At 37.0% G+C, this 23,859-nt stretch overlaps 1 protein-coding gene across 1 annotated transcript in view; it reads right to left on the minus strand.

Annotated features, from left to right (window-relative positions):
- Positions 1 to 595: 595 nt before the first annotated feature.
- The window catches only part of LOC150091520 (cytochrome P450 18a1-like), a 36,911-nt gene continuing 13,647 nt past the window's right edge, over positions 596 to 23,859 (minus strand). Inside the window, exons 4-6 of the mRNA XM_090368769.1 lie at positions 20,931 to 21,195; positions 4,197 to 4,369; positions 596 to 780 (exon numbers count right to left, since the gene is read on the minus strand). Coding sequence (XP_090224895.1) covers positions 596 to 780; positions 4,197 to 4,369; positions 20,931 to 21,195 — 623 coding nt within the window. The remainder of the gene's footprint in view (positions 781 to 4,196; positions 4,370 to 20,930; positions 21,196 to 23,859) is intronic.

The raw sequence follows: 23,859 nt of genomic DNA on the forward strand, positions 1-23,859 counted from the left end.
GGAAACAGATGACATTTCAATATGTGCGTTATAAATTTGTGGCTTGCTATTCAGTGACATTCTCAAAATCTTCCTAAATTCCTTGACGATAATAAAGTATTTACTTCACTAAAAAGCAAACAAAGAGTTATACTGTACTTAAGTGAAATACGCGTGTGAATTGTCAGTTATATGCATCTCTCGTACGTCAATTAGTGTCCACTTATGGAAAGCCCTATTATCAAGTTTCAGTACAAATTTTACTCGATCGGTTGGTTTTGTGCGAATTTTGTGCTTATATGCAACCTTGTTGAACAGGTAATGAAATCATTCATGACTTCATCTTAAAAAGGACTTCGTTTTACGTTCTTCTTCTTCTTTTTTTTTTTTTAAAGAGCACTTTTGATTTATCAATGGGCGCAGAGGAATCATTTTATGGGACACAAAAGGAAACTTTTCGCTCTTAAAATAGCTTCTCAAATCGATCTATTTTGCTTATGGTCATCGATCTCTCTGTCGCATACCGACATGGTGAACGAAGTCCTTCACTGTAAAACATCATACGGTGTTTACAGGATGTGGTCTGTTTTTCTGTCTCTTGGGATCTTCATTTACCTCAGGCTTCGCGCGGTACTGCGCATATTTGGAATGGATGAGGCGTCATGGATAACGCTACCATGGCGTCTGTAGTAGGAAGTTCCTCTCCATCTGGAACTCTGATGTGAAATCGTTGAAGTATGCCAGTGACGAAGAGAAACACCTCCATTTTTGTTAAAGTATCGCCTATGCACATGCGTCGACCTGCACACGAATAAAAATTTTTGAAATTAATTAAAATTTATAAATTGAAATTAATCTAAATAATTTCAAAAATTTTTAAACTAATCAAAATAGTTAGAGTTTAAAAGAAATCAAAATAATTAAAAATTTCGAAATTAATCAAAATAATTTTAAATTATAAATTAAAATGTTTCGTTAATTTGTAAATTAAAATTTTTCTTTAATTTATAAATTAAAAAGAAGTCATTATCCAAAATTTTGCTATATTCCTTTTAATTGTAATTATTACTATGCTATGCAGTAATGGAATTTTGAAAACGAACTGCTATCCGAAATTAGGTATCTCATTAAAGCGTTCAGTAGATACCTTCTTTGATCCATAAATTTAATAATTAGTCTAAGAAAAAATAATCCCGAACTTTCTTTGCTCTGGAGATTGAGGTTATCACTAGATTGTCGGATGCTATACTGATCGTTTGCCCGATCAGTATAGCATCCGATGAAATGTAAAAAAGCACTGAAGCAACCATCTTAGTGGCGGAGGGGGGGAGAAGTGACACCATAAATATAAAGCAAAATTATACCTCTCTTTCAGAGAAGTGCTTTTTATTCACATATGAATTTAGAAAGGTGAATTTTCTGAATTTTACAAGTGGAATTTAAATTATAAAATTAAATTAAGAATTTCAATTCATTACTTATTTAAAAAAGTGGAAAAAATAACTTATATAACTAAAATAGACTAAGCTACTTCTGTTTGTCAAGAATATACACCGATGAGCCACATTATGACCACCGATTCGTTGTGCAAATCGAAGCAACTGCAGGTGAACTACGGCGCGTGCGCGGGTCGAGACACGGTATAAAAAACACCTGCTACTGAGCTCCGTTAATCAGTGTTACTCTTGTTATTCAGCTGGGAAAGGCAGCAGACTTAAGCGAGTTTCACAAAGGCCAAATTGTAATGGCCAGACGACTGGGTCAGAGAATATCCGAAACGGCATGACTGGTGGGATGCTCACGGTCAGCCGTGGTTAGTACCTACCGAAAGTAGTCCGAGGAGGGGGAAACCCACGAATCGCCTGCGAGGTGTTGGACGACCACGGCTCATCGATGCTTGAGGTGAGCGAAGACTCTCCCGGATGGTATGTGGCAACAGAAGGGCGACTGTGGCGCAACTCGCCGGTAATTGGAATGCTAGTGACAGGAGTAATATGTCACAACACACAGTACATTGAACTCTGCTGAAAATGGGGCTGCGTAGCCGCCGGCCGCTCCAAGTGCCCATGCTAACCATGGTTCACTGGCGACAGTGCCTGCAATGGGCACGCGAGCATCGAAACTGGACCTTGAGTGATTGGAAGAAGGTCGTCTGGTCCGATTAATCACGTTTCCTGTTGCACCATGTGGACGGTCGGGTACGTGTGCGTCGTTTACCTGGGGAAATTATGGCGCCTGGATGCACCGTGGGACGAAAACAAGCCGGTTGCGGCGGTGTCATGCTTTGGGCGATGTTCTGCTGGGATACCCTGGGTCCAGTCATCCATGTGCAGTGCACTCTGTCGTCTACCACCTACCTAAACATAAAGAGAACTTCTTGGCTTTCCAAGCCTTTGCAACTGCAGTATTTTTTAGGCAGAAGACTCTTCTGCATCTGGAAAGCTCGGATTTGTAATGTGGTATGGTGTAGTGCCGAATTACCTAAAGTTCTGTGAAATATCGGAGGCTTGAATCTGCTATATACACTGCAACTCCAGCTCCTTGTGCTGGCATTTCTGTTCTCGGCAGCTCCTGGCACTGCTGGCTTTACAACAGACTGTGAACAGATGTAGCTCTTTCGAATGAAGTTTGGACTTTGAAATTTAATTATATGTATATTTATTTATTTTTTTTAATGTAATTTGATTATTTTCAGTTTGTTCATATTAATAATTTTTGGTCATGGCAGGTTTTTTCCCTCCCTGTACTTGGGCAAACAGGAGAGGAGTATATAAGAGTACTGCTAAATTATGTGTAACTGACAGCGGGGTTGCTATTGGTTGGCTGGGACCGCTTTAACTAATAAATATCAAATATCAATACCTAAACATCATTGTTGACCAGGTATGCCCTTTCATGGCAACGCTCTTCCCCTCTGGTGGTGCCGTCTTTCAGCAAAATAATGCGACCCGCCACACCGTCCGGATTGTTCGAGACTGGTTTGCGGAACATGAGGAAGACTTACAGGTATTGCCCTGGCCTCCAAATTCTCCAGATATCAATCCCATCGAGCATCTGTGGTTTGTGTTGGAACAGCAACTCCGATCTGCGTCGGCTTAGCCACCGACCTTATAGGAGTTAAAGGATCTGCTGGTTACGTGTTGGTACCAGATACCAGAAGACACATTTAGAAATCTTGTAGCGTCCATGCCTTGCCGGGTACGAGCTGTTTTGCCTGCACGTGGAGGGCCAACTTCATATTAGGTAGGTGGTCATAATGATTTGGCTCATTGGTGTACGTTTTAATATTGCTACGGTCACCGCAATGACAACTCAAAAGAATGCTGTGAGCAAGAATGCCTTGTTAAACAACCTGATTATTTTACCGCGCGCCATCAGTGTGGTGGAGATGTGGTAGCAGTACAATGTAGCAGCATCACATCATGTAAGGCGACCAAGGGCTTTGTCAAATGATACTGTTCCCTCATAGTTGGATTAATTATCGTGTACCAATAATTTCATCCCTCACTCTACCGAACTTAATCCATTAGATTTTTTTTCATCTGCAGACACACCCGAAGCATTCAGTACATAGGAGTCAGGTATCAGTTAGAACCAGTTATTTTCAGTGCTGTGCTAAAAAGCTGCATGGTTATTCTTAAAGGATATATCAGAGTCTTTCCTTAACTTCCTTAACACACATCTAGTAATACAGTGATACATACATTAATAATATATGTCATGGACACAGACTTAATATTAGAGACACACCTTGCACATAATCTCAGTAAAGTAACAAATACAACTTCAGTCGCTGATAATATTGAAATTATCAGCTGCTCATGGCGTATTACGAAAAAGCATTATGGAGAATCCTTTTCATAATCGGCTTTCTCACACCGGATGGAAAAGGCTCGGGTTCGAATCCCGTCAATGATACGAGAAACTTTGATGGGCTTTTTTCACTCTGTGGCTGAGTTAGTCGGTCTCAGGCGTAGATAGCAAGGTTTTTCCACCCGGAAACTCAGTTTTTCCGTCCAGCAAACAGGCAAATCGACCAGAGAACACTCACACAATTCACGAATATTCACGCAATTCACTCGGGGAGATGAAATCATATTCCGGGTGACCCTAGTGTGACATTTTTTTTTTACTTAAATGATATCTATTTGCAAGAAAAATTACAATTATATAACATGTTTCTGTTTACAGAATGCAAGAAATGCACAGACACTTACCTACTGAAAATGGCATGAACTGGTGAGGTTTTACGACTTTCCCTTTCACAAGGAATCGTTCCGGGTTAAATCTTTCTGGTTCTTCCCAGAGTTTTGGGTCCATGTGAATAGCCCAAAGGTTAGGAAGGATATGGCTGTCCTTTGGTATGTGGTAACCTCCGAGCTCGGTGTCCCTGTAATTGCAAGAAATCAGTTTTTTAAACAGGGAATGTAAATGTAAATGGCAATGCTCTTTACGTCTATAATTTTACACACTAAGTCTATAATTTAACACATTTTCAAAAACGGAACTGCTAATCAGAGACGCAGCTTCAATTTTTTTTTTTTTTTTTTTTTTTTTTTTGCGGTTCCAGGCGAATATCTAACAGAGGGCCTAAGTTATAAATTGTAAATTCTTGCTCCTCTTTCTGTAGTAGGCGCTCCCTTTGGACACTACCTGCCCGCAGTGCTGGGGTTTGGAGTACGCTAGTTATAAGTAAGGTTAGTTAGTTATTAGTTATACTTCTAATAAGGTTTGAAATATGCATTTCTATGAAAAAATACGCACTTACGTGCTAACCTAACATCCTCTCATCTATCACCAAAACAGCGTACTCTGCCAACTGATTTGTAAAATTTGATGGTCGTCAAGTTTAAGAAAGAGATTTCACGTTTAACAGATTCGATTTTAAATAAAAGTTTCCAAGAAACTTGACGTCCATGAAAGTTGACTAAATCTAATTAACAGGACTTCAACTGTTGTTTAAAAAAAGTAAAAAAAAAAAAATATGTACAAAAACTGTGTTATGTATGCGAATATATTAAAATTCATATGCTATACGGCATTGGATAACACAAAATTCAATCGCCACATCTTTGCCTCAATTAAAGATTACGAAATATTGTTTGCATTATCTACGAGGGATGTTCAAAAATTATCTACCTACCTATGAAGAAAATGAGTTAGAGGCAAAATCTGGTTTTATTTTTCAATGTAACTCCCCTGAACTTCAATACACTTGTTATATTTTGTTGGCAATTAGGAAATACTAGACAAATAAAATTGTTTGTCCTGTCCATCAAAGAACGCAGAAACAGAAGACTTCAGTTCATTATCATCAGCAAAGCGACGTGCACATAAGTTTTTCTTGAGGTATCGAAACAGAAAATAGTCACTGAGGGGGCCGGGCAACAGCAACAGAGCGTGTAACCTGTGCACTGGTGCTTTGTCCTGAAGAAGCATCACACCTCTGGAAAGTTTTCCACGGCGTTTTTCCTTTATTACATCGTTTACGTTGCAGTAGGGATGCATATGATTCCCCAGTGACTGTCTGCTTGCGTTTCAAGTAGTGAATGTACAAAATTCCCTCAGCATCCCAAAAATGGTGGCCATAATCTTGCCAGCTGAAGGTTATGTCCGAATATTTTTGGGTGGGGGTTTCATCACTCGCAACAATTCGGAGATGAAAGTTTCAGGATCCCTTCCATAATGCTCTAAATTCTCTCACAATGCTCTCACAACACCGTAATTTGAATTGCATCTGCACAGGGAGTTAGAAATCTGGGGACTAACCTCGCACTGACCTTCATCATCACTATTTTCAATCCACTACAGGATGAAGGCCTCTCCAGCAATTTTTCGGTTCTTTCTGTTTGTGCAATGCCATCCAATTACTACCCACGAACTTTCAATTTCATTTGTCTATCTCCGTTGTTGTCTTCCAGGTTTTCTTTTAGCTCCTCTTGGGTACCAATTCTGTTATTTTCCTAGTCCATCAGTCATCATGTCTTCGAGCTATGTGTCCTGCCCAAATCCATTTCAGTTCTTTAGTTTTGATAAGAATGCCCTTTACTTGTGCATGCTGCCTAATCCATGTTTCTCTTCTTATTTAACAGTCTGATTCCTAATATAATTCGGATATTGCTCCTCAGTATGTGACTCTATTTCCTGAATGCTATCCATCCGAAATTTATTCTTCTCTTGACTTCCAACCATTTATCATTGTTACAGTTAATGATTTGTCCAAGATAAGTATATGAATCCACCTTTTCAATTTCATTTCTGCTCCTTGAACGATTATATTCCTTCCTGTGGCATACTTGTTCATCATTACTTTTGTTTTAGCTATATTCATCTTTAGTCCTAAACAGAGCCGGATTAAGGATGAAATAGGCCCACAGCCATATTTTAATTTGAGGCCTCTTTAACATATATATATATATATATATATATATTACACGCACACACATATAAATACAAATAATACATAGGTTTTTATATTTATATTATGAATAATAATTAATTCCTTGATAAAAATGTAAACTAAGAGGTCAAAACTGTTTTATATTTTTTTACTTTAAAAATAAAGTAATAATAAAAACAATTTTAATAGAAACTTTTAACTTATATATTGTACAATAAAAAGGTATAAGAATAATAATTTAAACAATTAACACGTTAAGTTTAAGAATGCTTTTATATTACACGTTTTCTTGGTTTATTATTATTATTATTAGAATTTTTATCCCTACTTTAGTAGATATTTATACTGAAAATGGGCCCCTCTTCGCGTGAGACCCCGGGCCATGGCCAGTTTGGCTGTAGCATTAATGCGGCCCTGGTCCTAAATCCTTACTAACTCTGCATAACTGATTAAAGTTTTTCTCTAATTCTTCGGAATCGTGGCTTATGATCACAATGGCATCTGCAAATCGTAAATGGCTTAGGTACTCTCCATTCACATTTTAAATTTGCTACTGTCTTTGTCTAGTCTAATAAAGGTGATAGGATTCTCATATATTTTCTTCAAAATCATAAATACTAATAATGTATAGGGTGTCTATGCCTTGTCTTTCCAATGCCCGAAACATTGCATTATGCTGTATGAAGTCAAATGCCTTTTCATATCCAGAAATGCCAGGCATAATGGTGTTTTATATTCATTTGCTTTCTCCATTAGCTGTGATATAACGTGAAGATATGATCCATAGTTGAGAATCCTGTCCTAAAGCCAGCTTGCTCTTTCGGTTGATTCTCATCAAGTATTCTTTCTAATCTCTTAGTGATGACCCTTGTGAACAACTTCTAGATGTGGGACAACAAGCTAATTGGTCTATAATTTCCAATTTATGAATTTTCTTCTTTCTTATGCAGCAAAACTACGATTGCATTATTCCACTCCTTGGGGGGGGGGGGGTATGCCTTAACTAATGAATTTTGTGAAGAGTCTTGCCAGTTTCTGTGTCGTGTCACTTCCTCCCAATTTTGACAACTCTACAGTAACTTCATGTTCACCCGGGGCTTTTTGATTCTTTATTTTCTTCAATGCATGCTCTATCTCATCAGGAAGGATATCGGGTGTGTCGTATGTGTTGCAAATTTGTGATCCATCTTCCGCACTGCCTGCATGATTTCCTTGCTTCTTATGTAATTCTTTATAGTAGTCTTCTGCTATTTGAATTATGCCTTCTCTGCTTTTTATAAGTACACCATCCTTATTCTTCAAATTCAGTATCATTTGTCTTTCTGTATTACTGCTCATGGCTGCTGATTTAAGTTCTTTGTTTTCCCTTAATGCTTGTTCTACTTTTCTTGTGTTAAATCTTCTTATGTCCTCTCTGCGTCTCTCTCTCTCTCTCTCTCTCTCTCTCTCTCTCTCTAATGGCTTTGCATAACTCACTCAATTTTGTCCTTGTTAGTATTTATCTTGCTCTTCATTTGTCGTCTTCGGTTCATCACGATAAGTGTTTCTTGACTAATTTTTTCTTATATTAATTATATTTTATATATATTTTATATATGTATAAAATATATATATTTTCAGTGTATTGGGTAGGGGTGCTGACCTGTCAAGTGTAATTACAATGGAAAAAATTGAAAATGCCTGCAAGGTAAAAGTAGATAACCTGAAATTAAATTAGATGAACATAAAAATAATAATGATAACAACAATGCTACCTAAAGCAGTGGGTCCTAGGGCTTTAACTACTTTTTCAAGGGGTCGGCAGCCAAAACCGTAGGAGCAATCGCAACAAGCAGGGTCTCTGTTTCTGTTATGATATATACGTTTCGTACGTATACATCATTGCCGACCCGACAGAGACCAAATGGATGGATAAAATTCAAACATAAATAAAAAATATATATAAATATAAAATAGAGTTAAAAAGCTAAGATAATGCCAATTAAATCTTGTTAAAGGAAAAATTAATGAAAGTTTGAATTCTTTGTTTAAATTTCATACTGTCTTTTGCCTCCTTTTTGAATTCAAACTTTCATTCATTTTATCTTTAACAAGATTTAATTGGCTTTATTTTAGCTTTTTAACTCTATTTTATATTTTATATTTATTTTTATTTATGTTTGAATTTAATTCCTTCCCTTTGGTCTCTGTCGGGTCGGCTATGATGTATACGTATGAAACGTATACATCATAACAGAAGCAGACCCTGCTTATTGTGGTGGTTCCTACGATTTTGGCTGCCGACCCTTTGAAGAAGTAGTTAAAGCCCTGTGACCCACTGCTTTAGGTACCATCGTTGTTATCATTATTATTTTTATGTTAATCTAATTTAATTTCAGATTATCTGCTTTTACCTTGCAGGCATTCTCAATTTTTTCCATGGTAATTACACTTGTCAGGTCAGCACCGCTACCCAATACACTGAAAATATGCGTTTGTGTATATTTGATTATGGTTGCTGGGTATTTCTGCAATTATTTATGTGATTATATCCTATTATATATATATATATATATATATATATATATATATATATATATATATATATATATATATATATATATGAAAGACAATGTTAAAGATAATATTAAAGATGAAAGACAATATTAAATATCAGATTTAATATATAACTTCATAATGTCAGGACAAGACCGCACACCTATCATTTCCATTGACTTGTTTAATTTCGTTGCAAACTCTAAAAAGTTTTCCTCCTAATTACTTGCAAGGAATCAGTATAAACCGTTCTGGAAAAAAAAAACAGGATGTAGTAATCCCAAGAAGGGCAAATCTCTGAGAAGCAATCAATACCCTTCTCACTGCAGCATTATTATTTACCTTGTGATTTCAAGCGTAACACGCATACGGTATCACAGATATAAACACGCATTTATAAAGGAGATCAAGGGCTTTACCTTTAGCCCCCCACTGCACCCTTACTTTTCCTTTAATTTTGGCATATACTACTCTTATCCTTTCATGTACGTACTTGCTTTACATGAGGCAAAAAGGTAATTTTCTCATCAATAGGAACCGCCAAAACAACTGACTAAGGTGACTGGAAAAAATCTTGACAGTGGGATGCTTACCTTCACATTGCCTACCTTTAGTCTTAGTTCTACTTATTGACCTCAGAAGACACACAATTAACAGAAAATATATACGGTGCAATATGGCTTTTATCACTGATGCTCCTAAAACCCTACAACAACAACAACAACAACAACAACAGCCTGTCAAATACTCCCTTAAATTCAACAAAAACTCCGAAAGCATACTTACTGTATTTTGGATTTCTGCACTAAAGTAACCATCTGTCCAATGGTATTCAATGGTATGTTTCGTCGACCTCCCTCCTAAAGCCAAACTTCCTGGTGGAGCTCATTCCTTTCCTTTGATAATGAGTGTCAATTCTTCTTATCAGTAGTATCCTTAGGACTATATCCAATTCAGATAACAAGGCTGTATTTGATCTATAGGGCTTCGGCTCAGTTACTATTTTCTCTAAATTTTTCAGTAGTATCTTAACCACAGCCGCTTTACACTTTTTAGGAAGGGCGCCCTCACACAAGCAACTTTTATACGGGTCCAATAATAATATACAGTGTGTCTCTACAAACTTTTTAACTACCAGTACCTCGATTTTATATGAGAGGTTTCCGAAAAATAAGGTAACACATTTTTTTTTTTTTTTCATAATAATGGTGAAAGGGAATGAGATGAAACGCAGTGGACAGATAGACCCGTTAATAACTTTCAAAGAGACCGCCAGTGCAGTGTTGCAGTACTGTCGCCTAACAGCAGATTCCAGTTGCAAATTGGCGGCTACCGTGCGAGTGTGGTTCAAAACAGGTGTTCATGAAGTTATTCGGTTTTTGCAAGCAAAAGGGTCTTCACCAAGTAACATTCACCGTGAACTGGTTGCAGTGTATGGCGAAAAGGTAATGACAAAGAAGCAGGTGTGTTTTTGGTGAAATGAATTTAAAAAGGGCCGTGTTGATATTGAAGATCGACATCGGGCGGGCAGGCCTTCATCGAGCAAGACAGAAGACAACATTTCGTGCATTAAGGGCATCACTCTTGAAAACAGGCGAGTGAAACTGCGTGAAATTGCACAAAAAGTGAACGTGAGTAAGTCTACTGTTCACCATGTCCTTGGCTTTCGAAAGGTGTGCTGCCCAGGCAATTGTCAGAGGAGGACAAAGCAAAACGCACGGGGACGTGTCGGGAGAACCTGTTGCGATACAGCGACGAAGGAGAGAATTTTCTCGCTCGCATAGTCATAGCAGACGAAAAGTGGGTTCATCACTTTACCCCGGAGAGCAAACAAGACTCCATGACCTGGAAACATCCACAATCTCCTGTGCGCAAAAAATTCAAAACTGTTCCCAGTGTCCGAAAAGTCATGGCCACAGTGTTCTGGGATCGCCAAGGCGTTCTGTTGGTGGATTTCTTGGCGAAGGGAGGAACAATCAATGCACAGCTTTACTGTGCGACGTTGGAAAAACTGAAAGCCAACATTCGACGACCAGGACTCCTGACAAGCGGTATGATTTTATTGCATGACAACACAACTCTACACATAGCCCACACCATTCCTGAGTGGTTGCGCCGTAATCGTTGGGAAACTCTGTCATATCCCCCTACAGCCCAGACTTGGCGCCTTCAGACTTCCATTTTTTCGGCCCTCTGAAAAAACACCTTTCAGGAAAGCATTTTACGGAGAAGGAAGTCATCAGGCGATGCGATGTTGGTTACTTTGTGTGGGCAAACTTCTTCAGTACTGGTATTGATAAACTGATCCATCGTTGGCACAAGTGCATCAACAAAACTGGTGACTTTGTGGAGAAGTAGTGTATGTTCATTAAACATCATCGAGAGAAAAAATGTGTTACCTTACTTTGTGGAGAAGTAGTGCATGTTCATTAAACATCATCGAGAGAAAAAATGTGTTACCTTACTTTGTGGAAACCCCTCATATCTACCAGGGGCTTTCCTATTCTCCGTTAATTCAATTCATCTGGAGTAAAATCATTCTGTAACTCAGTTCCCTGGTATTCGTTATTATTACTCCTTCGTATGTCCTTCTGTTCTGGTGTATCCAAACTAATCCCGCCCTCGGGAAACAAGGAGACGAGCACTTGCATGCACTTCTTCCATCGATTCATTCCATCCTGTCACCCCAGGAGCTTCCTCCAATATTATAGTGTGATACATTGAATGAACTTTCTTCTTGTTAAACATTAATTTATATGGGATCCCCCACGGATCCTCAGACATTTTTACCCTCACATAATCCTGAACTTTTCTCTTCTCACAACAGCACCATAGGCAATAAGCATCACTAAATACACAGTGCATGTTACAGTGAGCATAGTATTTGTGAGCTGCACTAATTCTTGCTTCATGCTTCACATCTCCGCATAGGCCTTTGCCCTTGTGGCGGCATAGGCGTTTCTTGAACGAAAGATTATTTTTTGTAATATTTAAGCTATATTTTTGCGAACGCAGAGTGAGTATCTGTAAATTTCATGCATTCTACGGTTGGTGTGCCATGGGATGAAAAACTCGAGTTTTCGTTTTCTGGTTGCATTTTTTTTTTTTTTTTTTTTTTCCGGTAGGAAAAAGACATGCAATACGAAACCGCTAACTCATCTACAGTGTTGTAAAGCCCACAAAATTCCCTTCCATATTGAATGTCGCTTGAAGAAGGTGACCTGTTCAGTTCAGAAATGACATTCGAAAAATTTAAGATATTCGTTTTTTCAAGAGATCCCAACTACTTTTAAAATAAGATACACTGGTGTGCAAAATTCAAGGACTAGTCAGGTTTTCACCTGTAGCTTCTCATAGGAGTGGCCTGGATATGGGAAAAGCATACCAAAGGAACTTCCTCGTGAAGTATAGAAATTATGAAGGAAACAAAACGGTACAGAGGAACTTTATTCAAAAATAGCAACATAGCACTGGCTGCAATGATACAGATGCATCACTGCCAAAGATGGAACAAAGGGAAGAGGTGGTTCTCAGTAGGAGATAGGGCCACCCCTAATGTCGATGCAGGCTTTGCACCGCCTATCCACACTTAGAACAATGTTGTCGATAAGTTCTTGCGGTAACATCATCCATTTCTCTGTCACCGCCATCTTCAGCTGGTGAACATTTTCTGGTGGGTGTGGACGTGCCGCTAGGTGTCTCCCCAGAGCGTCCCATGTGTGTTCGATGGGATTTAGATTAGTAGAACTGGCAGGCCAATCCATAAGAACAATGTCCTCACTTTCCAAAATCATACCAACAGCTGCAATGCGATGGGATGTGGCGTTATCATCCATAAACACAAACTCGGGGCCAATGGCACCTCGGAACAGAAGCACATGGGGAAGGATTACCTCAGTACAGTAGTGTACACCGGTTACAGTACCGCCTTCCAGTATCTGGAGTTGTGTACGTCCATCCAAGATAATGCCTCCCCAGACGAGAACACCTGGACCGCCATATCGATCCCTTTCAGTGATGTTTGAGGGGTGATACCGTGTGCCAACACCAGATTAGCCAGATTAGCTGACTTCCAGAATCGCTGCTGAGACTGAATTTACTCTCATCAGTAAATAGTACCTTACGTAAATATTTCGTGGTTGTAACCTTTAGAAGTAGTGTCGGTCCTTAAGTTTTGCACACCAGTATATAATCATGCAGTTCTCTCCCGGGACCGATTAACTCGGCTACATTTCGAAAAAAATAAAGATAAGGGTTGGACTCCTGTTGAGAGAGGATTTGGACCCAGCAGGCATGGAAAGAAATTTAATTCTGCTATGATCATTAAAACCATTAGATTTAGTAGGCAGTGTAAATCTTTCTGGTCACAAAAACACAAGGCAGGGCACAGAGTGGTCTTACATAAATCATTGTTGGAGAAAAATAGGATCCTATAAAATTACTGACTATTTTTCTCCAACAATGATTTTTGGGGAAAAATAAAGTTGAAAAAAAGAATGTCGGAAAAAAACAGGTTAAGGAATTTCATTGTCTTGCTGTTAAATGTTTTAGAAATTAATATCATAAATCTAATCACTTCGATAAAACCAAGCATCTGAATATTATTTTGGATCAGATCACAAATTAGTTATTGAAATGTATTATTATTTTGTCAGCTATTGGATTGTTTTAATGAATTCGTCAATAACTTTGCATCCGTCAAAACTTTCAGATGGCGCTATTACAAAGTTTTATTTGGCTGCTAAAGTAAGTTTATTTTCCGAGTTTTAAAATTACCTACTTGTAGATCTTAATTGCATAATTTGTTTTTATTTTGAGCCTTCATGAAGCCTGTACATATTTTGATAATTGCCTTTCTGTGATATTATTATATTGATATACTTCAGTATTTCATGGTGCCATTAATAATTAGTTACACTTTCCTATCACCTGTGAAAGAAGTATGTTGTCTGCCATTTAAGTAAGATCGTCTGATTCAAAGTTTACTGTCGAAATTCTTTATGTTGAAAATTTTTTAAACGAAATTCCTTATGTTCAGTATTGAAGAGTTTCATTAATGGTAAGTGATTTTCTTTTGTATTTGTTTGCTATCAGTATTTTTTATCATTGTAATACTCTGTTATTTCAGTGTTAATGCTTTAATGCAATTGCCGTATTTAATTAATGTAATTTAATTTTCAATCTGTCAACTGAAATATTTTATATGCAACTTGTTAGAATTGGAAATTTGTAGTAACCTTTCTCACTGTAATCAACGAATTATTATTTCACAATAATAAATGTGTCGCAATTAAAGCTTGCTTTAATTTATTTAAAAACAGTTTAACATATTGCATGTCTCGTCTTTTGAGTGTGTAATATTACATAATATTTCTCAATAATAGTATTACAATTATATTTTACCATTAAAATCTACCCCATTATATGTGTCATCGTCTTAGTTGCCTCTGTACTTACTGTAAATACCCCTACAGAACATAATTTCGCATATATTTAATTTCGTACATATTTATTTTAAATATTCCATCTTTTTTGACATGTAATTAATAATGCAAACTGTAAATTATTACGTGTCTCTTGTACGCTTTCTCCAATATGGCATCAGGTTGTTTACAGATTAGTAATGATAATTTTAACTTTTTGTACTCACTCTCCCTAAAAATAGCTTTGACTCCAACGATTCCCATTAATACGAAACGCAAGCTTTAACTCCCCCCCCCCAACCCTTTGTAATTGCATTCGTCTCTTGCTTCCATAAAATGTAAGCAATAAATAAACTAATCAAACGCATTTATAAGAGAAACTCTTTATTATACATTATTAATTAACACCCAGAATTGGCCACTTTGGAAGCAGATTAAGCATTTTTAAATAAGCAAAAATATAAAAATGAATTCTTATGAACCACTTTTAAAATAACAACCTAGATTTTCATATAATTCAATAAATTTCGCTTAGATGAATATTAGTAAGATTTTCCTTTATGATAGATAAAGATATTTGACATTCTTTTGTTGTATATTAATTAATACAGTCCCTTTATATCTCGACAAATTAATGAAGAAGTTTTAATAGCTGAACTAATCAAAGGCCTCGTGCTACAAGAGCCATAAAAATTGTACAAGTAGAGCATGGTTTCAGTCTGTATCAGTTGAACAAATTGCTAAGCACATCAATCTCATTTCATCGTTAGTTACCTCGGTATTGCTCTACGCAATTTAAATAAAAAGGAGATACTGTATATTGCTAAGCAGTCTTCCAGTGGAGATATATTGCAATTTATTTAAGGTGTATTGCTGTTCCCTATACCTAAATATTACCAGGGTCCTGAGCTGGATATCATCATTCTTCTCTTTCTTGATGATTCCCTTCTGCTTCTCTCTCTCTCTTTTTGGCTGGTGCAGCAAAAGCCTCAGGCTTCCTTGCACCATACGGCTAATGATAATAATAATAATAATAATAATTTCTTTTTTTTTTTTTTTTTTTTTTTTTGAACGACAAACCAAGTAATGCTGTGAGTTATTAGTATATTCTGTACTCGATTTGCTTGTTTTCTTGTATTAAAAAAACCCGAATGCCCCTTGACCTCGACTATCTTGGCCACATTGTGCAAAAAGGACATAAAAATTCTTGGCAGAATTCAAATCCAGACTTTTCCCATTAGGTGTGGAAGAACAGCCATTGCAACCGCTGTTGCTACCAGCGAGGGTGGCAGATTGCCCATAGAAGACCATGTATGTTTCCAAAGAAAAGAAGTTCGGTTGTTTAAAATTTGCGATGAGGAAACTGAGGCCATGAGGTGCCAGTTTATCATGTTTCTAAGTTGTAAGTATTCTATGTTCGGTAACTGGAGGGGAGAGAAAAACAAATAAACAGAAATAAGCAATACTTGTTATAGATTGATTAACCCCATTTTACACCTTTGGGGTGAACTGGAATGTTGGATTCTGGTCAATGCAATACTCCAGCCATCAGTATCTGCTGAATTGACTTCTGTATTAAAGGGGGAACGGACTAAAATATCACCTACCTGATATCAAAAATTGGTTTAGTCTATCGAAGAGGATACATTGTATATTAAGATCAAAAGTGGGTTGGCATGTTATTAAATGTATCAATAAATGATTCTTTGAAACATGAAGTTTTTTTAGTTACGTTTGGCAATAAAATTTGCTTCGGAGAGGTATTGCTTGTAGCATAACGCTGAAGGGAATTCGTAGCAATAGCCTCACGGTTTGAAAGTACCGTGCATAATGACAGCAAATGCTTCGTGATCGGGAACAGCAAAAATAGTGGGAGAAATTAAAACTAGAACCATAAAATACAGGGCGGCTGTAAAGTCCTTTTCCATTATTAAAAAAAAATTCTTAGGAATTTGACTGCCTAGCGATAGGCGATTTATTTACTCGAATAAACAAATTAGCTTTTGCGCCCTCGTGGGTCGCCGTCTCTTCCACACCGGATGGAAAAGACCTGAGTTCGAATCCCGTCGATGACGGGAGGAATTTTTATGGATCTTTTTCACAACGTGGCCGAGTTAGTCGGTCTCATGCGAGAGTAGCATGGTTTTTTCGCCCAGCAAACAGAAAACCGACCACGAACACACGCAATTTACAGACAATATACATCGAGCAATATAACCATAGTCTCTGATGCTTCTAAACCCTATTACAACAACGACATTAGCTTTTGCACTTTCGTTATGAAAGGAAATGACCGTGGGATGAGAGAATTCGGGTGTTTGCTTGTCGCAGTCTCACTCTTTCGTCGAGATAAAAAGCTTGAGGCTGTATCCTTAACTGAAGTAACTAAGTCCAGTCAAGTTCGTTTTAAAATGTTGCTTAAAGATAAAACACTTTTAAATAAAGACGGGTAACTCGCCTGGTGAGATCGGCAAAAGGACGTCCTTATGAAGAAAGACTTCGAATATGTGGGTTGCAGAGTTTGGAAACTAGACACCTTAGAGGAGATTTGATTGAAGTGTTTAAGGCTCTGAGAGGCATCAGTAAAATGAATGAGGACGAAATTTTCAAGATTATAAATGATGCTAGAACTAGGGGAAATAAATTCAAGTTACGGGGGGAATATTTAGATGGACGGAAGTTTTATTTTAGCCAGCGAGTTATAAATTACTGGAATAAGTTGCCTTCATGGGTGGTAGAGGCTGACAGTTTGGGGAAATTCAAAGGGCATCTGGATAGTACCTTCGGGTCAGGGAAGCGCATAGGATGATAGGTTTAATTTCCTTTTCTTTTATTAATTATTATTATTTATTATTATTTTTTATCATTGTTTTATTCGTTTTTTTTTTTTTTTTTGCTGGTGCAGCATAAGCCATAGGCTTTCTTGCACCATGCGGCCATTACTAATACTAATAAACTTTACTACAAACTGGCGATAATGTTATTGCAGCTTTTAGAGCGTATCTAAGACAGAAAAATATCACAAGGCATCCTTGTTCCAAGAGAACCGTATTGAATATTATAAGTCGTATCTAACTCCTAAGCCCAGTAATAGTCGTCCGTCAGCATAATACGAAGTGATTCTAAGACTTGATGAGATGCAACGATAACAAGCCAGATTAAATTCGTTGATATTATCTAGTGCGTACCACATATTTTCGCGTGATGACTAGTTTTCCCTTAAGCACGACACGTTAAGCTTTAAATGTAAGTCTCCGCCTGTTTCCCTATAAAATCGAACATCTGTATTGATTGGAACCATAGGACTATCAAAACCGTCGTGATTTCGCCAAATGGATGATTAACAAGGATGCACAATGGTTATTCAACGTTCTTTGGACGATGAAGCGCACTTTCACCTCGATGGAGCCAAGATAGGCAAAAATTGTGGAATTTGGGCTAGGAAAATCCCTCAATGTGCACATTGAGGAATCATTCCATCCATTAAAGGTTAGGGTATGGTATGAGGAAAACGCCATATATTATTCTCTTTTTCTTTGAAATCATTAACAATCGAGAGCATTTTGCAATTAACAGTGCGCCTCCGTAGCCAGGTGGGAAGGAGCAGCAGTGCGTAGCACACGCTTCTTGATTAGACCTGGGTTCGAGCCCGTCACCACCAAATACGGAGGATGCGGAAAGGTCAGGGAATGACCACCGCATATCCCGGAGTAATATGGCCTTAGTTGCTAATGCTCCTAAAAACCAAATAACAATAACAACAGCAATTAACAGTACACGATGCCTTAGCCTATTGTGGACCAAAATTATCCCGCAGATTAACAAACGTGGTTTTCATAGATGCATAACTTTTACTGCACCCAAATTGACAATAATGTCAAATTACTCTTATTGAGAAACCTTCACGGAAGAAAAGGTTAATTTCCGAATTATCAGTAACCATTTTTCACATCCCTGGCCTTCAAGATCGTCCGATCTTGAAGGCCAGGGATGTAAAAAATGCGCTATGGGTAGCAGTAATCCCAGATCTTTTTTATTTTCCACTCAGGGCAGTGGAAAATGAAAAAGAACTGGGGATAATTGTGCAGTCAGATATGAAATTCTCTGAACAGTGCAGATATACTGCCAGGATAGCCGATGGGCTTTTGTCAGTGATATACAAGAAACTATACTAGCAGCGATTCCTTTGTACAGGGCAATGGTTGGCCGCGCTGTATACAAATCTGGAGGCCTTGTTTTAGGAAGAATGGAGATCTGCTGTAACGGGTGCAAAGAAAGGCAACCAGATTGGTGAAGGGAACAAAAGGGTGCCCTTACCTGGAAAAGCTTCAGTTCTGCAAATTTCAGTGTTTGGAGACCAGGCACCTTGCGAAGAGATTTGATTAAGGTGTTTATTGCCCTGAATTGATTGAGTAAGCTAAATGTTAATGGAATTACTTTTGCTGAGACTACATACATGAGGCGGAAGTTGCCTTCAGCCAGCGGGTGGTTGGTTGTTGGAACTGGTTTCCATTTGTTGTTGTAGAAATGGATGATTTGAATAAATTCAAGGAAGAACTGGACAGATTCTTGTAGGGTATGGATGGGTGAAGTGTGTAGGTTTTTTTTTTTTTTTTTTGCTTATGCTTTATTAAGTTTGATTTCTTGCATCATTTGCCACTACTATTGTTATCTACTGTACCTGGAATTTACAAAGATTTACTGTCATTCGATCATCATATTTTTTGGCAATTTTCTAGGAATGTTAGTGTGTGTGTGTGTGTGTGTGTGTGTGTGTGTGCGTGCGTGCGTGCGTGCGTGTGCGCGCACACGCGTGAGTTAAGAGCTAAAGAAGCAACTAAGGCTATGAGGCATCAATATACTGTATTGCGCTTGTCAAACTGTTTCAGTTTATTATTTATTTATTTAAATCATGCACATAACAGGCTAGTGCCTTATAACAATGTGCGATTTAAGTGGCTTAGTACATTGTGATCGAATAATAGTTATTACAAAGAGCAGATAATGCATTTAAAAACCATATAATTATAAAATGGTTAAATGTAACACCTCATTAATGGCTTATACACTCGCTAGGCTTTTACGCCTCATTAGGTTTTTACAATTCATATGAATTGTAAAAGCTCAAGAAAGAAATATGATATAGCAGATTGAATAGTCGAATAAATAAAATGAAATGACAATAAAATAGTAAGAATACAGTAAGAATAAAATAAAAATGATTTCTGTACAACTAAATGCTTTTAACTTGTTTTATGAAATTAGGATAGTTGAAGAATGGATCTATTTTATAATTGTCTGTAGGAGATTATGTAGTGGACTGTATTTACCGTAATTAGTTCTAAAATTGAAATTAAAAGAATAATTATTACGAGTTCTTTTATTTGATACTCTAAACTTCTAAAGTAAATCTCTGGTAAAAGCGCGAAGTTGTTACCATGACTAATAAAAATTTTATAGATAAATTGTAAACCTTGTATTTGTCTATGTTTTGAGAGCGGTTGCAGGTTACATTTTGTTGCGTAAGGTTAGTGATGGTTACAGTTATAGTGAAATATGCATTTTTGGCGTAACATGTATTTCTGTACTCTGGGTAAAATTACTTTCTTTGTATACAGTTGTATATAATAGTTCTGTCAGCCTGTATTTCCAAGAACGGCAAATTATTTTTACTTCAAAATTCTAACAGTAAAATGTTCTAACTTTTATATTTCTAACATCACGTTACTGGTAGAATATTGCCCTTCAACTCCTATATTATGAATTACTAGAAGCAAGGACGGATTCTAGGTTAATATCGTTTATTAAATAGCAGGTTACGCTTTTATTATATTGGGTAAGAAACAGTCTCGGTAAAATATTTTCTACGACTGTTGTTTTTATATCATTTCTTGTGTATCCTGTTCACTCTATCTAGATAGTTCCTCTCTGATCTCGGTATGTGTGTGTGTGTGTGCGCGCGTGCGAGAGAGAGGGGCTTGCTGTTAATGACATCACCAAAGAAACTATTTTATTAGTATGTAGTTGTCATTTGCATTATTAGTTGTATTGACGGACGGAGAAAAGGAATGATTTGAAACGTTTGCAGGCTTATATAATGCAGTTTGTTTCTATTATAAACGTAGCTGCATAAAGTTTTTACCTCTTATTTTCTTTTGTAGCATAAAGTGAGTGTAATCTTTTTATTTTAATTTGATTAATATCCATACTTAGTACCTTTCATTTTCGAAAAAAAAAAGTATTATCTTGTTTATGTAACTTTTGGTAAAAGAGGGAGCTGGTCAATGTTTTTTTAGGTCTGCGTATGTATGCGCCGCTCGGCGTGTGTTGGATATTTTTAAGTGCATTAGCAGCTTCGACCATATTGCGCTGTATATATTGTCTGTAAATTGCGTATGTTTTGTGGTAGATTTGCATGTTTACTGGATGAAAACTCGAAGTTTCCATGAGAAAAACCATGTAACCTTCTCCTTAAGCCGACTAACTCAGCCATGTGTGTGTGTGTGGGGGGGGGGGAATAAAATTCTTCGCGTTGTTAACAGAATTGCTACTTGCGATTTTAGTGTGTAAGAAAGAAAGAAAGAATTACTTACTCTAACGTTGAATGAGCATTTCCAAGTGCTATTACGTTTGCCCGTCGTAGAACTTCGAGTATGAACGCCTCCGTATACGGTAAGTGAGGTAAGTCAGAAAGATTAGCCATCCTTTCTTGACCAACAACAGCATCTAGCTCATCTTGTACTTTCTTTTGTATAGACGTGTTCCGAACCAGAAATAAAATCGACCAGTCAAGTAATGATGTCACTGTTTCCAATCCTGCGCTAAAGATATCTCCCATTATCTGTATTAACTGTTGTTCTAGAGAATATAAATCATGAAAATGCTTAATTGGGAAGCAGCAGAACATTTTAAAAGAAAAACAACAAAAATAATTGGAATGATTAGAATCCACGACAATTAATATGTATTTCAAATAAATGTGAATAATAATAATAATACAGCGTTTTCACAATCCAACTTTTATTTCAGATAAAATGTCAATATTATATAAAAATAACTTGTTAAGGAGTTATGACATCTTTTATCAGGGGTGGGCAACTTTTTTCGTCAGCGGGCCGAATGAAATTTTCGCATCATGATGCGGGCCGGAATAGATTGAACGATTTAATAAAAAAAATCAGAACCTAAAAAATGTTATATTACTTGAATTACCAAATTATTAATGTATTTTTAAAATATATATCTGAATGTCCAATTATCATTGAAAATGCGGCATTCGGCATCAATTTTTCTTTTTTTTTTAATTGGCTCATTTTATGGGCTATAAATTATATTAAATTAAAAATTGTAATAATTAGAAAAGGCATGAAACATAAAATATCTCGCACCAATATTATTTTTTTCAATAAGAAGTCAAACCCAAAGGAACTTCGTTCGATCGATGCTACAATAATAATTAGGAAATAACTCTTTGACGCTGCGTAGAATCACTTGGTTACTGTTGTACTGGCCGCGATTTCCGATTGAACCGAATTAAGCCGAACGTTTACGGCGAGTGTAGTCAGGTATGGATTTTCTATATTTATGCATTTACCGAGGGGGCCGGATTCAACATCGTCGCGGGTCGGATGTGGCCCGCGGGCCGGCTGTTGCCCACCCCTGTCTTATATAAAAGATAAACTGAAAAGAATTAAATAAAAAATAAAAATATGTGATTCAGAATAATTTAAAAAGATAATTGTTTAATAAAATATAAATAAAAAATATATACATGTATATATATTCAGACATATAAACATATTCCCCAAAAGTAAGCTCTACAATTTCTTCATTGTGTGTGTGTGCGCGCGCACCACACACACACACACACACACACACACATTTTGTGTACATATTGTGTGTTGTGGTCACAGGCAACGGTATAGCAGTTTAGCTAACAGGAGATGAAATTAGGATAGAATAGACACTCCTGCCCTATAAATTAATAGCCCAGAGTGTGCAAAAAAAAAAAAAAAAAACATTACTGTGAGGAAAGTGAACAGTACATGAATGAAGAATATAAAGTTAGTGCTCGAGTTATCCGGTAGCGTGATTTCCCTTCCCTGATAGTAACGGACATTATAGATATGTGGATTAGTAAATAGCTGCATGTATACAAATATATAATAATCTTATACCAGTCTTATACTTTAATCTAATCTTATAATAATCTTACACTGATAGGTAACTGACTGATATATATATGAAACTCTATCTCATCAGGATGTGATACCGTTTCACATAGGGATAAGGAGGTGATCATTCCCTTGTATAAGGCAATGGTCAGGCCACACCTAGAGTACTGTATACAGGTCTGGAGGCCTCATTTCAAGAAGGATGTAGAGCTGCTGGAACGAGTACAGAGAAGGGCGACAAGATTAGTGAATGAAACAAAGGGGTGCTATTACGAAGAAAGGCTTAAGTTTTGCGAATTACAGTGTCTGGAGACTAGGCACCAGCGAGGTGATCTGATAGAGGTGTACAAAGCCTTGAATGGTTTGAGCATGCTCAGTGCTGATGGGATTCTTCCTCTTGCTCAGAATAATCACCTGAGGGGACATAAATTCAAATTGAGGAAAGACAGATGTAGGATAGATGTGCGGAAATTTGCCTTTAGCCAGCGGGTGATTGGTAGGTGGAACAGACTTCCATCCCTTGTCGTGGAAGTTGATAGCCTAAATAAGTTTAAGGCTCAGCTGGACAGGTATTTCGAACGAACAGAGGGGTGAAGTGGAAGTGGTTATTTTTTATTTATTTATTTTACTTTATTTATTTATTTTTTTTTTTTTTTGGCTGATGCTGCATAAGCTTGCTTTCTTGCATCAAATGCCTCTACTAATGCTAATGCCAATGCTAATATTACCCTATTTCAGTGTAATATATACTGAGGCTGAACATATGGATTATCTCAGTATATATTATCCAGAAATGGGATGGCATCCTGATGAGATACCATTTCACATATAGTTACTTAAAAATTATCCCTTTCTATTTTTAATATTAGACCGTTAGCTATATTATAATTTATGAAGTAAAAACACTGTATTTACGATACAAAATTTATTGCAGAAAGGCCCCTAGAAAGACTGTTTCCCTGGCGGAAAGGATTGTTAGCAAAGGAAGTTTTAATGTGTTCTGTATACATATTAGGAAGGAAGGAAGGAAGGAAAAGATCTGAATTACAAAACATAATGATGTGTACTATTTGCTTGAAAGTGGCACATAAAAGTTTTATTTTAATAGCTAAACAGTTCAATGCAGTCTGTCATAATCTTTGTTTTATTTTAATAGCCAAACGGTTGAACGCAGTCTGTCATAAAAGTAATATGTGAAAATTTTGATGTATTCGTAATGCCACTTGCAATCAGAAATTATTCGAAAATTCTGCTGTGTTCTTAATGGGGTTTGCAACCTGAAATTATTTAAAAAGAGTAGGTAATATTTGAAATGCAGCAATTCAATTTTGGCGGAAAAGGCCATCTC

This window comes from Mastigoproctus giganteus, chromosome 1, assembly GCF_048544385.1.
Source record: "Mastigoproctus giganteus isolate SK-2022 chromosome 1, ASM4854438v1, whole genome shotgun sequence".
Classification (NCBI taxonomy): Eukaryota; Metazoa; Arthropoda; class Arachnida; order Uropygi; family Thelyphonidae; genus Mastigoproctus; species Mastigoproctus giganteus.